This window comes from Echiichthys vipera (genome assembly GCF_963691815.1).
Source record: "Echiichthys vipera genome assembly, chromosome: 12".
Lineage (NCBI taxonomy): Eukaryota > Metazoa > Chordata > Actinopteri > Perciformes > Trachinidae > Echiichthys > Echiichthys vipera.
In genome coordinates, this window is record NC_139837.1 from 19,789,098 (window position 1) to 19,800,720 (window position 11,623).

Genomic DNA, 11,623 nt, shown 5'->3' on the forward strand with positions numbered 1-11,623 from the left:
CAGGTTCGAATTACTAAACACTGATTAGCCAACATAATGGGTCAGGAAAGAGAGGTTTGGTCTGGATTCATTTGTTTGGTTTCATATGCAGCTAATTATTTAAATGAGGTTTAATTAAAAGAAAACAACTTGCATATGCTTAAATGTTTAACCTCCCTCATGGAAGAATTGTGCTGCAGTATGTTTCTAATGCAATCGGCAAACTGTGTGCTGGTAACTCCAAATGTATTTACTTTTAGTATGGCTGGGTGATATGGCTAAAAATCGTCTATCCCAATACAGGTCATTTCATATCTAGGTATCGATATATATATAGCATATGTATAGCATGTTTTCTGGCAATTCAATAAATAAAAGTCTGCATAAAATATCCAGGCGGCACGGTGGTGTGGTGGTTAGCCGGGATTGGCTCCAGCCCCCTCGCAACCCCGCTAGGGACAAGCGGTTGAAGATAGATGGATGGATAAAATAACCACATGGTAAAGTCTATTTTTGTACTCCTGTGTACAAATTAAAAGTACTGAGTATTTTCTCATTTTATTAGGAACTTAAGTGCAAGATGATTGTCGACATCATGATAGAAACAATAGAGAAAATTACAGTATATAGACATTTGACGATATACACATCTTCCTTGTTCTATTGCCTTCTTCTTGGCAATATGGAAGAAGGACTTTACGTTTATAATATATCACGATATCAGCTCTCAATGGGAAACCATGGGTTATGTAATCCACTTGATTTTAATCACTTTGAACTGTGTTTAATGTAAAGTTTCATTATAAAAACGGAAGTTTTCAAATGATATTCCCTCAGTTATTTTTACATAACATTTTCACCAAAAGTTTGAGTTAAAGTCATAATCTGTGAGATTTGAGATACTTTTGCCTCTCCAGCAGTGGTTTCTAGTTGGTGATAAATCACCATTATTTTAACCCACTCTTTTGTAGATAGTAACTTAACAGACTATTAACTAGATGACAATCTTATGAATTATAACTTTAATATGCTTGTTATTGTCAGTTTAGACAATGTAATGCCCATAAGGAAATCTCAATAGACCTTTTCAAAGTTGTAAACATAAACATTCTAAATGTGTCCTAGTTTGTTTCCTGTTGCAGTGTATGTGAATAACATCAGCTGACAGGAAGTAAACAAGGACCAAGGATGTTGCCTAGCAATGGAATTCTGTTGGAAAGGTCCTATCATATTGATTTATCGCCCAGCTCTAATTATGATGAGTTTTCACACGGTTCTCTTTTCTTTTCACTTATTTGAACTATTAAATAAGAAAGCATGATTTACTTTGCAGATTATGTAACAAAAGTGCATACCCTGGGTGCAGATTTCAAATTATGCTGCTAATATTTTGTCTTGTTCCCAGACAAATGATGCTGTTGGAGGTGGTATGTACAATTATACTTCTGACATCATAAACAGTATGAAGCGCAAAGGTTGGTTACATCTAGTTTCTAACAATGCATAAAAGTAAAAGAGAACAACAGAAAATCCTCTCATTCTTTAAGAAAGCTCATGCAGCCCAAACCAGTTTTGGCGTTGCCGTCCAGTTTGAGCCTTTGCAGCCACCATAGCGCAAAAAAACATTAGCTGGCTTTTTAAATTGTAAAAGAATATAACTATTTTTAACAGTGATTTCTCTGTGTATGTAAATGTGATTATCTGTGCGGAAGGGAAGTCATATTGCATCACGTGTGTTATTGTTTCAAAGCCATGAAACCGGGGTGAGAGTTCAGTAAACACTGATGATGTCATCGTCTGAAGATGGCTGAAGGGTGAGGGGCAACTCGCAAATTACTTTTTGTTTCTAAAGATGTACTGTAATGCGGCAGAGAGCACCGGCATCGTGTACATATACTCTTTCTTATTGTTGTTATGTGTTTAATTAAGATTTGGAATGACTGCTTTGTGTAAACGCTGGACTTGTGCAGCTCACGGAGTCAGTTCAGGAAGTACATTTGTTTACCAAGAGCGTTTGTTTACAGCCGTGACTAGCGTTAGCATAGCCTGGTTAGCTATGGTGTAGATCGCCTTGAAATCACGCATAAATGAAGAATGGACTTTATTCATCCTCTATTTTTACATCTAGCGTTTTTATTCAACTTTACCAATCTCACTCGTGGCTTATTTTGACACAATAGCGCGCATATCGCTGCTAGCTGACGTTAGCTAACTCGTTTAGCTAGCTAGGCTGTTAGCTTGAGAAAGTCAACAGCTGACAGTCAATAAGTCTGAAGTCTCGCTGTATTGACAAGCCATTTTGAGCATTTGATAAATATTTATACATTTGTCGTGCAGTTGCGTTGCTTTAAATTGGAGTCATTACTTCACTGCTCTGTTGGTTTTTTGTAAAAGTAGCTAATTGCTAAATGTCTGTGTGTTTTTACAGAGAAGGCTGGTGGGGAGGCTGGCTTCAGCAGAGCTTCCAGGCCGTCAAAGATAAGGTAATCCACTTACAGTCATCCACATCATGGGTATTGGTACTTCTTACTGTATCAATAGTTTTGTCTGATTTTGCTCTGAGGAATATTTCAACTACTCTCCCTTTGATATCAATCAAATTTATTTAAAGTGTAAAATCACCAATAGACATGGTCTCAATGCACTTTACAATTAAAGGAACACATACATAACAAACGGCGTTAATAATACAGTTGAACAACATTAAAATAGTAATAGTAAAACAATGAAAAACCAGCAAACATAAAACAAGTTACACCGTTTGTTCATAAAGGACACAGAAAGGAGAATGTGCCATTGTTTACTATAGGATAATGAGTAGAGGTTTTCAATCTGGACTCAAAACGTTTAGCTAAGTGAGTTTCTTTAACATGTAATGGGAGTCCATTCCAGAGATATGGGGTTCGATGGGACATTGCTCTGTAAGCAACAGATTTTTTGTTTACTGGGAGACTGACCAGGAGACCAGCATCAAGAGAGCGGAGAGGACGTGCTGGTATATCTGGTGTAATAAGCTCTGATAAATAAGCATGTGCGAGTCCATGCAGGGCCTTATACAGTAGGTTAGACACATAGTTGTCATGCAAGGTCAGAGCCAAAATCTAGGTACCCCAGCCACATTATTAATGACTGTAAAATTCCTGGATATAACTACGATACTTAGCAAAGGCTCCTCTCATCCAAACAATGGCTGACCGTACAGTTGTACATATGTTTTTTAAACCTGTTGTTATCAGGGTGGCATGATTTTGGAATCTACCCCTATCAGTAAAAGGTGTTTACACAGCGTTGTTATGGTAAAAGGGAAGATTTAAACCGGCGCAGCTATATTTGTTATCACGAGCAGACGATCGAGAAAGTTACAAATCTCAGAATGTGTCTAAAATTTAAATGTTAATGTTCCAGGAAGAACTTTTAGAACAAGTAGGATGTAAGGCTAATTAATTCATAGTGCCTTAAGGTTGTTGAACAACTGAAAGACTCATTATTGAAAATGTATTTTCTAAATTTTCTTTTAAGTTATTATATTTATGTATTTGGTGTGCGCTGCATTGAACTATATTTCCTGGTTTTATGTAAATAAACCCTTCTGAAAACGCATGTTTCCTAACGTAGAAGATAAAGTTGAATCTTTGTTTTGATGTTGATTATTCAAACCTCTTGTTTGCAGTCATCGGAGGCCCTAGAATTCATAAAGCGTGACCTGACGGAGTTCTCCACTGTGGTGCAACATGACACAACCTGCTCAATTGTGGCTACAGCCACAGCTGTCAGAAACAAGCTTGCAGTAAGTTGAAGCCTTCACTTTGTTCATTGTTTTTTATCAAATATCTCCTGACAGTCAGGTCAAATGGTTGTGTGTTCAGAAGACCCACGCCAGGTCCCTGTGTGAATTTGGTATTAGTTGCTTAATACCTAATCTAACATTTCTATTTACTGCTGCTTTCCAGGTGGAAGGTTCCTCTGAGACCTCAGAAAAGGTGAAGAAGAGCCTTTCTAGTTTTCTAGGGGTGATAACAGACACGCTTGCCCCACCCCCTGATAAAACCATTGACTGTGATGTCATTACATTGGTGGCAACACCAGCAGGAACTACAGAGGTCTACGACAGTTCTAAGGTAGGCAACGGTTCTTGTATTTTTAGCTGAGAAATGGACTTTATAGTCAGCTGTTAATACGACAGGTTACCTGTATCACAAACAAGGAGTGTTTAAATGATAAAACATCAGATTTTTGTGCAAGGGTTCTTTTGAATGAACATATAAATGGAAAATGTAACTTCCTGGTTAATGACCCGTACAAATATTAAACAAAGTTGATTCAGGGCAGTTTTTCTTTTCTTATGTTTAGTCATAAGAGGCTGCAGGACTGTGTAAGTTAGCACATGATGTGCATGGAAACAAAACAACCACAGCTAAGCATTTGTTTGTCCTGCAGGCACGTCTCTACAGTTTGCAAGCTGACCCTGCTACATACTGCAATGAGCCTGATGGTAAGACAAGTTCAAGGTCTCCACCAGAATGTTAGACTGGTGTTATTGTGTTTGAAGTAAGGAATTCTTCAATTTGTCATGCTTCTGACTGAACAATAGATATTCATATAGTTAGCTAGTTTGTAAGATCACTTACTCTCTATAGTACACATCCGTTATTCTACTTTGTTTTGCTGCTGTAACACATAAATGTCCCTGTGTCGCATCAAATGTTATATTATCTCCCTTTAAAAGCTGCCCTCACAACTATAAGTAATTTTGTTCTTCATTCCTAAAGTGTTGCCAGTATTTGAATAGGAATGAGTAATGAGAATATTAAACAGTGCAGAATTATTGGTTTGCTGGATTTGTGTTTATTTAATTCAAAATGTGACAATTTTAAGATGAATGGGATAATACGTACATTTCTTATTAATATTTGCCGATGCTCTTTGATATCTTTTGTTTTTTTAATGAGAAGTTATTTCTGTCCAGGTCCCCCTGAGCAGTTTGACAACTGGCTGTCTAGCTTCAGTTTGGAAGATAAGAAGGGAGAAATCTCAGAGCTTTTGGTCAACAGTCCCTCTATACGAGCCCTTTACACCAAAATGGTATGTATTGATGGATTTGTCAGCACCTATTGCTACGCAGCCTCCAGTTTTGTTTTGAAGTAATACATTACATAATATTAATTTGCTGTTATCCAGAGGGACCAACAATGAGTGTTTTCAAATGTAAAAAGAACAAGATGCCATCAGGGACTAGAAGTGCAGTAAACCAGATGACGACCGTTTTGTTTTTTACTCACAGGTGCCAGCAGCTGTGGCCCATTCAGAATTCTGGCAGAGGTATTTCTACAGAGTCTTCCAGTTGGACCAGGTAGTCAAATCATCAGCTATTTAAGTAGTGTATTCTAAACTGCAGATTATCCTCAAGATGTTTTTGTCCCATCAGCTCACTTCATTGTCTTGGGTGCCATCTGCTGGCTGAAACATGCTCTAGGTCCTGAGTCACTGCTGGTGCTTCATCTGCCTACTATGCCTGTAGAAAGCCCTGGTTATGCACTTTAATTGACACATGTTGTAATTTGATCGTAAAATAGGTTTAAAGTAGAATTTTGGTATTTTTTTTTAACCTGGGTTTCCCCATGTATTTCTGTGTACAGCACCTTTTTGAAATAAGTTGAGTATTGAGTGCGAGTGCTGCAGCCTGGCCGCCTTGAACTGGGCTGCAATTTAATTTACTGGGGCATCTGCAGACCGACAATATACTGTACATCAAAGATAGAAAAGTTTTCCTGCTATGCTTTGGTGTGTAGCTACTGGTGCAGGTCAACACAGTAACTTAAGCTAAAAGCATTAGTTTACCTCTCTCTGTCAGCAGCTCAGCAGAAAGTGTGCTTTGGTAGTATGTCTTCTCCTCTTTGGCTGACAATAGCGTCCTGGTCAAACTGCAGACCTGAGTATCTGCCCAGTGCAGTGTATCTGTAGCACAACTATCCACTAGTGAGGAGTTGATTCAACTCGAGGGTAATTCTGGAAGCTAAAGTCTATGGTAGTGTTGTGTTGCATTAATGCAACTGTGTGATATATGTGAAGATGTTCACAAGGAGAATTAAACTACATTTTTTATCATCCTGTAGTTAAAAGCACAAAGGTGGCACAGTATTTTGCCTTTTACATGTTTTAAGCGAGAAATTAAACATTCATTACATTAGGAAAGTCGGTCTAAATTTTGACAAAACACACAGTAAAATCCTTGCATTATTGCAAATGTTAACATTTCACTGTGATTGTGTTTTCTAGGAGGAGGCGAGGAGAGTTGCCTTGAAGCAGAGAGCAGAACAGACTGCACACACAGAGACCCTGGGCTGGGAGGAGGAGGAGGAGGGTATGCTATATTCAGTTTTACATTGCAAATAAACAGATTCACTTTATAAACCTGTTACTTACACTGCCTTGCTGTTCCTTTCAGATGACTTCCTCGGCGCCGCATCATCATCTCAACTCAACTGTACACCCCCATTGGACGACAGCTCAACCCAGCTGTCCACGACCTCGACAGCTCCCACAGGAACGACTCTGCTGAGCCCCGCCCTGTCTCCCAGCGAGGAGCGTGATGCCACCCTCTCGATCAGCAGCGACAGTGTCAGCCTGCCGACGCAGGTGGAAGTGCGGCCAAAGCCTGTTGCCACGGAGCTGGCCAAGAAACTGACAGAAGCTAGCTTGGAAGATGTTGCTAACAAGACACAAGAAGAGCAGAAACCTGGAAAGAGTGACTTACCTCTTGAGGCTCAAGTGGAAGCTGTAACTCAGCCGGAGGTCACTTTTGATGGGGCATCAGTGCAGGCTTCTGCCCCCGCCTCTAAACCAGAAGCAGCAAAGGAGGAGGGTCCGCAGGACCTTCGAGTGTTCGAGCTTAACTCTGACAGTGGGAAATCTACGCCCTCTAACAATGGCAAGAAAGGTAGAATGACTCAAGGATGTTTTTCCATTGGCAGTGAGAGCATTAATCAAAACAAGATTAAGTTCAGTGATGTGGTTATGAGTTATCCACAAAATAGACTTAGTCGAAGTAGCAGGGGTCAGGTCACAGAAAGTTTCAAATGTGTCTCTCCGTCTCCAGGGTCCAGCACCGACGTGAGTGAGGACTGGGAGAAAGACTTTGACCTGGACATGACAGAAGAAGAAGTCCAAATGGCACTCTCTAAAATCGAAGCTTCAGGAGAGGTTAGTGTTGTGACATTTACCAGAATGTTAAATTAAAATATAAAAAATTTAGAACATTTTACCAACCCCTTTTTCTGTTTTTTTTCACCAGGTCGACGAAGACTGGGAGAACTGGGACTGAGAGCCACTGTAACACGAACTCTGTTCCGCCATTAAAGATAGTTCTCGGCAGACGAACCATGCTCAACGTGTTTTAACTCTATGTCCACACTGTCACCATGTCATGATTGTCAGTAGGGGAATTACCGCCGGGTTTGGACCATGTTGGTAAACCTACTAAAGAGCAACGGGAAGACCAAGGCAATAAGATTTACACTGCTCCGTCAGCTGTCAGTTTAGTGCAGGTAGTCCGCTCGTCGAGGGTAATGACTCAGGTCTTGGCTGTTTCTTCTGACGTATAGAACATATGACAGCAGTCACTACCTTTTTAAACATTAAGGATAGGCAGAATGTGAAAGGTAGCACCGCAGATGAGGACGAGCTGTTTACCCTTTTTCTTTATGCCATTGAATACATCACGTATGTTGCGAGTGCATTGCAAGTTGGGCAATGACTTAGCTGCAGGCTGCAAAATAGCCATAAACTATAATGCTGCTTGTCACCTTTCTAAGATGAAATACTTTGGATGATGATCGATCGGTGTCCTTTTCTTTTTTTCTCATCTTTATTATGCAAGTGAATCTTCAAAATGAAAAAATATATATATTTTGGCCTTCATTCATTGAGCACTTTTCATTTTGGATTCACTCCCAACTCTATAGAAGAGATAAATGGCCTTGTAAAACACACAGCAGTGTGATAATGTTGTCCAAATGTCACCTGAAACACATCCAGCGAGTGTGTCGTCATTTTCATATCATGTGATTCATTTGAGTATATGAGCGTGTTGCAGGCTACATGTCACTTTTAAATGTTTCACTTCTAAGACCTGTTTGTCTTATTTTGGTTGAGGGAATTCATTAATTATGACTGGATCAGAGAGAGATCATGTTTAACTTGAGATAGAATTCAGCTGGTCCAAATACCAGATTGTGTGGCTTTGAATTGAGGGTAGCATCTGTTTTTATTTACTTGTATAGGAAAATATGACAAATCGGTGCAGTTTAAAATTTCTCTGTCAGCTCATGTTTGGAACAAAATGGCTCAGCAGGCAGTGTGCCAAGTAGAACCAAGATCAATGTGAGCACGCTCCATGCTTTTCCTGATTTCTTTCTCTGTAATCTGTAATGCAACCAAGAAAAATAATCCTAGAGATGTAATATTTATACTAAAATAAATGCTTAATCATTGTATAATGTGCTTTGGATTGCATGTCTGTGCAATAACATGCAAAATATTGTGCAGATGGTTACTGTTGAGTTGTATGTTTTTTTTGGTAAAGACGTTGGCTGTTCTTCAGGTTTTTGTGCTCTGACTGTGTTGCATGTCTCTATTTCTCGACTGTATTCCCTTCAGATTCACACTAATCAAAGCTCTTCTGAAAACATCTGCTTTCAAAGCTGTCAAGTTCTTTCCTTTTTTAAAGTCAAGTATTTCACTATATTTTTCAAATGATTATTGTCATTAAAGGATTCATGGCTGATGGGCTTAGTGTTGTGCATCAAATAATGGGGCTGTTTAAACCAGATACAAATCAGTGTTGAGTATCTTCTATTTAAAGTGCAGGAAATGCATTGGAAATGGCCATTCATACCAAAACTATTTGCTCAAAACGCCAACTAGTGGTTGCTCTGTAACCAAGTTGTTTAGCTACTAAGTAAAAATAGCAGCTCTATAAAACTTAGAAAAAAAGTAGAATTTTCAAATAATTCCTCAAACCAGGGTTGGTCAAAACTTTAAATGAAGTAAAAGATAATTGAGTTCAATAAACCATTTTCAGTATTTTCTCCTGGGAGATGCCATTACGTGAGCTTCATTGTCGTCTGTGCCCCATACAGAAATATAGAGCTGACCTGTCAGTTCTATCATCAAAATAATCATTAATACAATCATTTTATGTGAAATGATGGTACTGTATCAACACACAAGTTTGTGGAAATGGTGTTGGTTTACATTGAATACTATTTTCAGATTTGGGTGTGTGTTATCAGCACTTTGAGTAATTAGGATTGGGTGTTCAGTTGTAAATGTGATACATTGTAATGCTTAATGCTAATAGTTCACCCCTTAACATAGCTTTCCATTAGATTGCATTATGTTAAATATCCAAAACCAGGATTATAGCATTAAATGGAAACATTCCAAGATCTCTTAGGCATTGTTTTATACCCTCGGCGTTACTCTAAAATTCAGCTTGATATATCCAGTATCTTTGGGAACTTTAAAAGTTCTGTGCGTTTGTTTTTCTTCTTAAGATTTAAACAGATTTCAGATGCAAAAACTTATTGTAAAGTTTTGGAATCTATATTTTAAGAATCAGTGTCTGTGTGTTACAATCTGTAAAAACTTCTGCAGTATAAATAACGAGTCACCTGATGGTGCTGTTGCATCATTTCGGCCTTCCCACTCACAACTTGCCACTCCTTCTTTTCAGCTGCAGCATCCATCTCACAGACAAGGACTGGCCACATGTTCTGACATACCGTTGTTCATCACCAGGCGCATTAATAATATATTTTATTTCATTTTTTTGCACAGAATCTTTCTTAACTCGCGCTCAGTGGATGCCTCGTGAGAAGCAGCAGGCAGTCAATAAAATGCTCATGTGGTTTTTGTGGTGGCATCAGCTGGACTAATGTAGGTCACTGTGTAGGGACACCTGTGCAGCGTGCTGGCTCTGCAACATGGATGCTGCCTGTAAAAATGGCTACTGTCTGTGTCTGTCTGGTTTCCTTTCTTACAGGGTATCCACACACTGTGTGTGTGTGGTGAGTGTGGTCGTAGGGGGCTTGATGAGTAACTGGATGATGAAACAGACAAGGGGATGCGTGACCAGCATACTGTTGTACCAATGTCAAGAAGAAGATAGCATCAGTACAGTGGAAAATTCAAATGAGGAGCTCTGTCAAATTTCCACAATTTAAGGATGAATAAACAGAATCTTGAACCTTTAACTCCCGCAAGAATACTGAAGGATACATTTAAAAAATATATTGCATTATTCATGGGGCAACTCAGGGAAATCAAATTTACTCTAAACACTAAGGGCCATAAAGGATTTGGCTCTTGAGCTGTGTTTTGAATGCACTTACTGAAAGTCGCTTTGCATAAAAGCTAAATGAAATGTAATTTAATGTTTAGTGACTGCAGTGACACTTTACCTGTGTTTTTGTTGAACAATATTACTGCTCTTTTTTTAAACCCCCACACCCGTGTGGTAAGTGCTTGTGCATATGCTGCCCTAACCAGACCCCAAATAACACAGACACCATATACATTACATTCTTTCATACTCTGTTCCCACTCAGAGGCCTTAGTCAGCAGAAAGGCTGTAAAGGAATTTCCTGTTGAAACCCACGTCTCCCTGGGCCTGGCTGCGTGTGTGTGTGCGCTTTACATTACCTCCGGCTCTCACCAATGTCATCTACAGATCATTTCACCGTGGACAGACAATGAGTGGGGGGGAACGCCAATCAGACAGGGGAGAGAAATAATCCCCTGCCGAGGATCTTTCACTGTCCCCCCTTCCTCTTGTAATCCATCCTTGACTGAACACTTCCTGCTTCTCTTTCTGCCTCTTTGACTTTCTCTCTCTCTCTCTGCTATCCTGGTCCATGCATATATACTGTCACAAACATAGTTGCACTCGTTTCCAGTCTCTCAAAAACACATATGCACACAGAGAGAGAGAGAGTCAGGATGAGGTCATTGTCTTGAGAGCGAGCATTATTCTCGGCACCCTAAAGGGAGAAACCCTGTAACCCCTCTGCCTTTCAATAAGCACAAAAGACTCCATTTGAGGGAGGAGGCAAACTCCTATGGAATGTGTTACCAGGGTTTTCTATAATGACTTGCCCCCCAATGCACACTCATCTCATATGTGTGTATGTGTGTGTGTGCATCCCCAAATCCTTGGGCTTTTCTGCAGGGTGTTAATTAGCTCTATACAGTATATTTCATTCAGCGTCTACACATAAAAGTGTGTGTGAGTGTGTGTCTCCTAACAGTTCATTTATTTAGTTATACTCTATCTGATAGGAACAGACATCTATGTGTGAACTACATGTCCAACATAGTTTTCTCCCTGCCACAAAGAGAGAAAATGCAGCTACCAGGCTAAGTGCTGATCTATTGCTGGGCCTTCTGGGGGAGAGAGAAGAAAAAAAAGGAGAAAACTTCTAAAGGACTCTTGAGATGCCTCTGGATTTTTCCATGACAAACCATCGCCTTTCCCAATGTCGAGCGGTGGGAACAGGCCACTTTGTTTGTACGAAGTGGTGTCTGGGAGGAATGCGGGGGTTTAGCCAGGGAGTGGACGGCAGGAGGGGAGAGGGGGTATGATAAC

At 39.7% G+C, this 11,623-nt stretch overlaps 1 protein-coding gene across 3 annotated transcripts; it reads left to right on the forward strand.

The window, feature by feature from the left end:
* Window positions 1-1,684: 1,684 nt before the first annotated feature.
* On the forward strand, window positions 1,685-8,759 carry bsdc1 (BSD domain containing 1). 3 transcript variants are annotated; one of them, XR_014593418.1, is made up of 12 exons: window positions 1,798-1,866; window positions 2,408-2,462; window positions 3,650-3,766; window positions 3,930-4,097; window positions 4,417-4,471; window positions 4,946-5,061; window positions 5,261-5,329; window positions 6,256-6,340; window positions 6,425-6,916; window positions 7,076-7,179; window positions 7,271-8,295; window positions 8,327-8,759. XR_014593418.1 is itself a non-coding variant. In XM_083924061.1 (11 exons), exons 1-11 carry the CDS (start codon window positions 1,783-1,785, stop codon window positions 7,298-7,300), a joined length of 1,302 nt encoding a protein of 433 aa, XP_083780187.1. In that variant the 5' UTR covers window positions 1,685-1,782; the 3' UTR covers window positions 7,301-8,759. The 3 variants fall into 3 exon arrangements, 2 of the variants coding, with proteins under 2 accessions (XP_083780187.1, XP_083780186.1); XM_083924061.1 differs by lacking the exon at window positions 1,798-1,866 and adding an exon at window positions 1,685-1,793 and having other exon boundaries at window positions 7,271-8,759; XM_083924060.1 differs by having other exon boundaries at window positions 7,271-8,759.
* The last annotated feature ends 2,864 nt before the right edge of the window (window positions 8,760-11,623 follow it).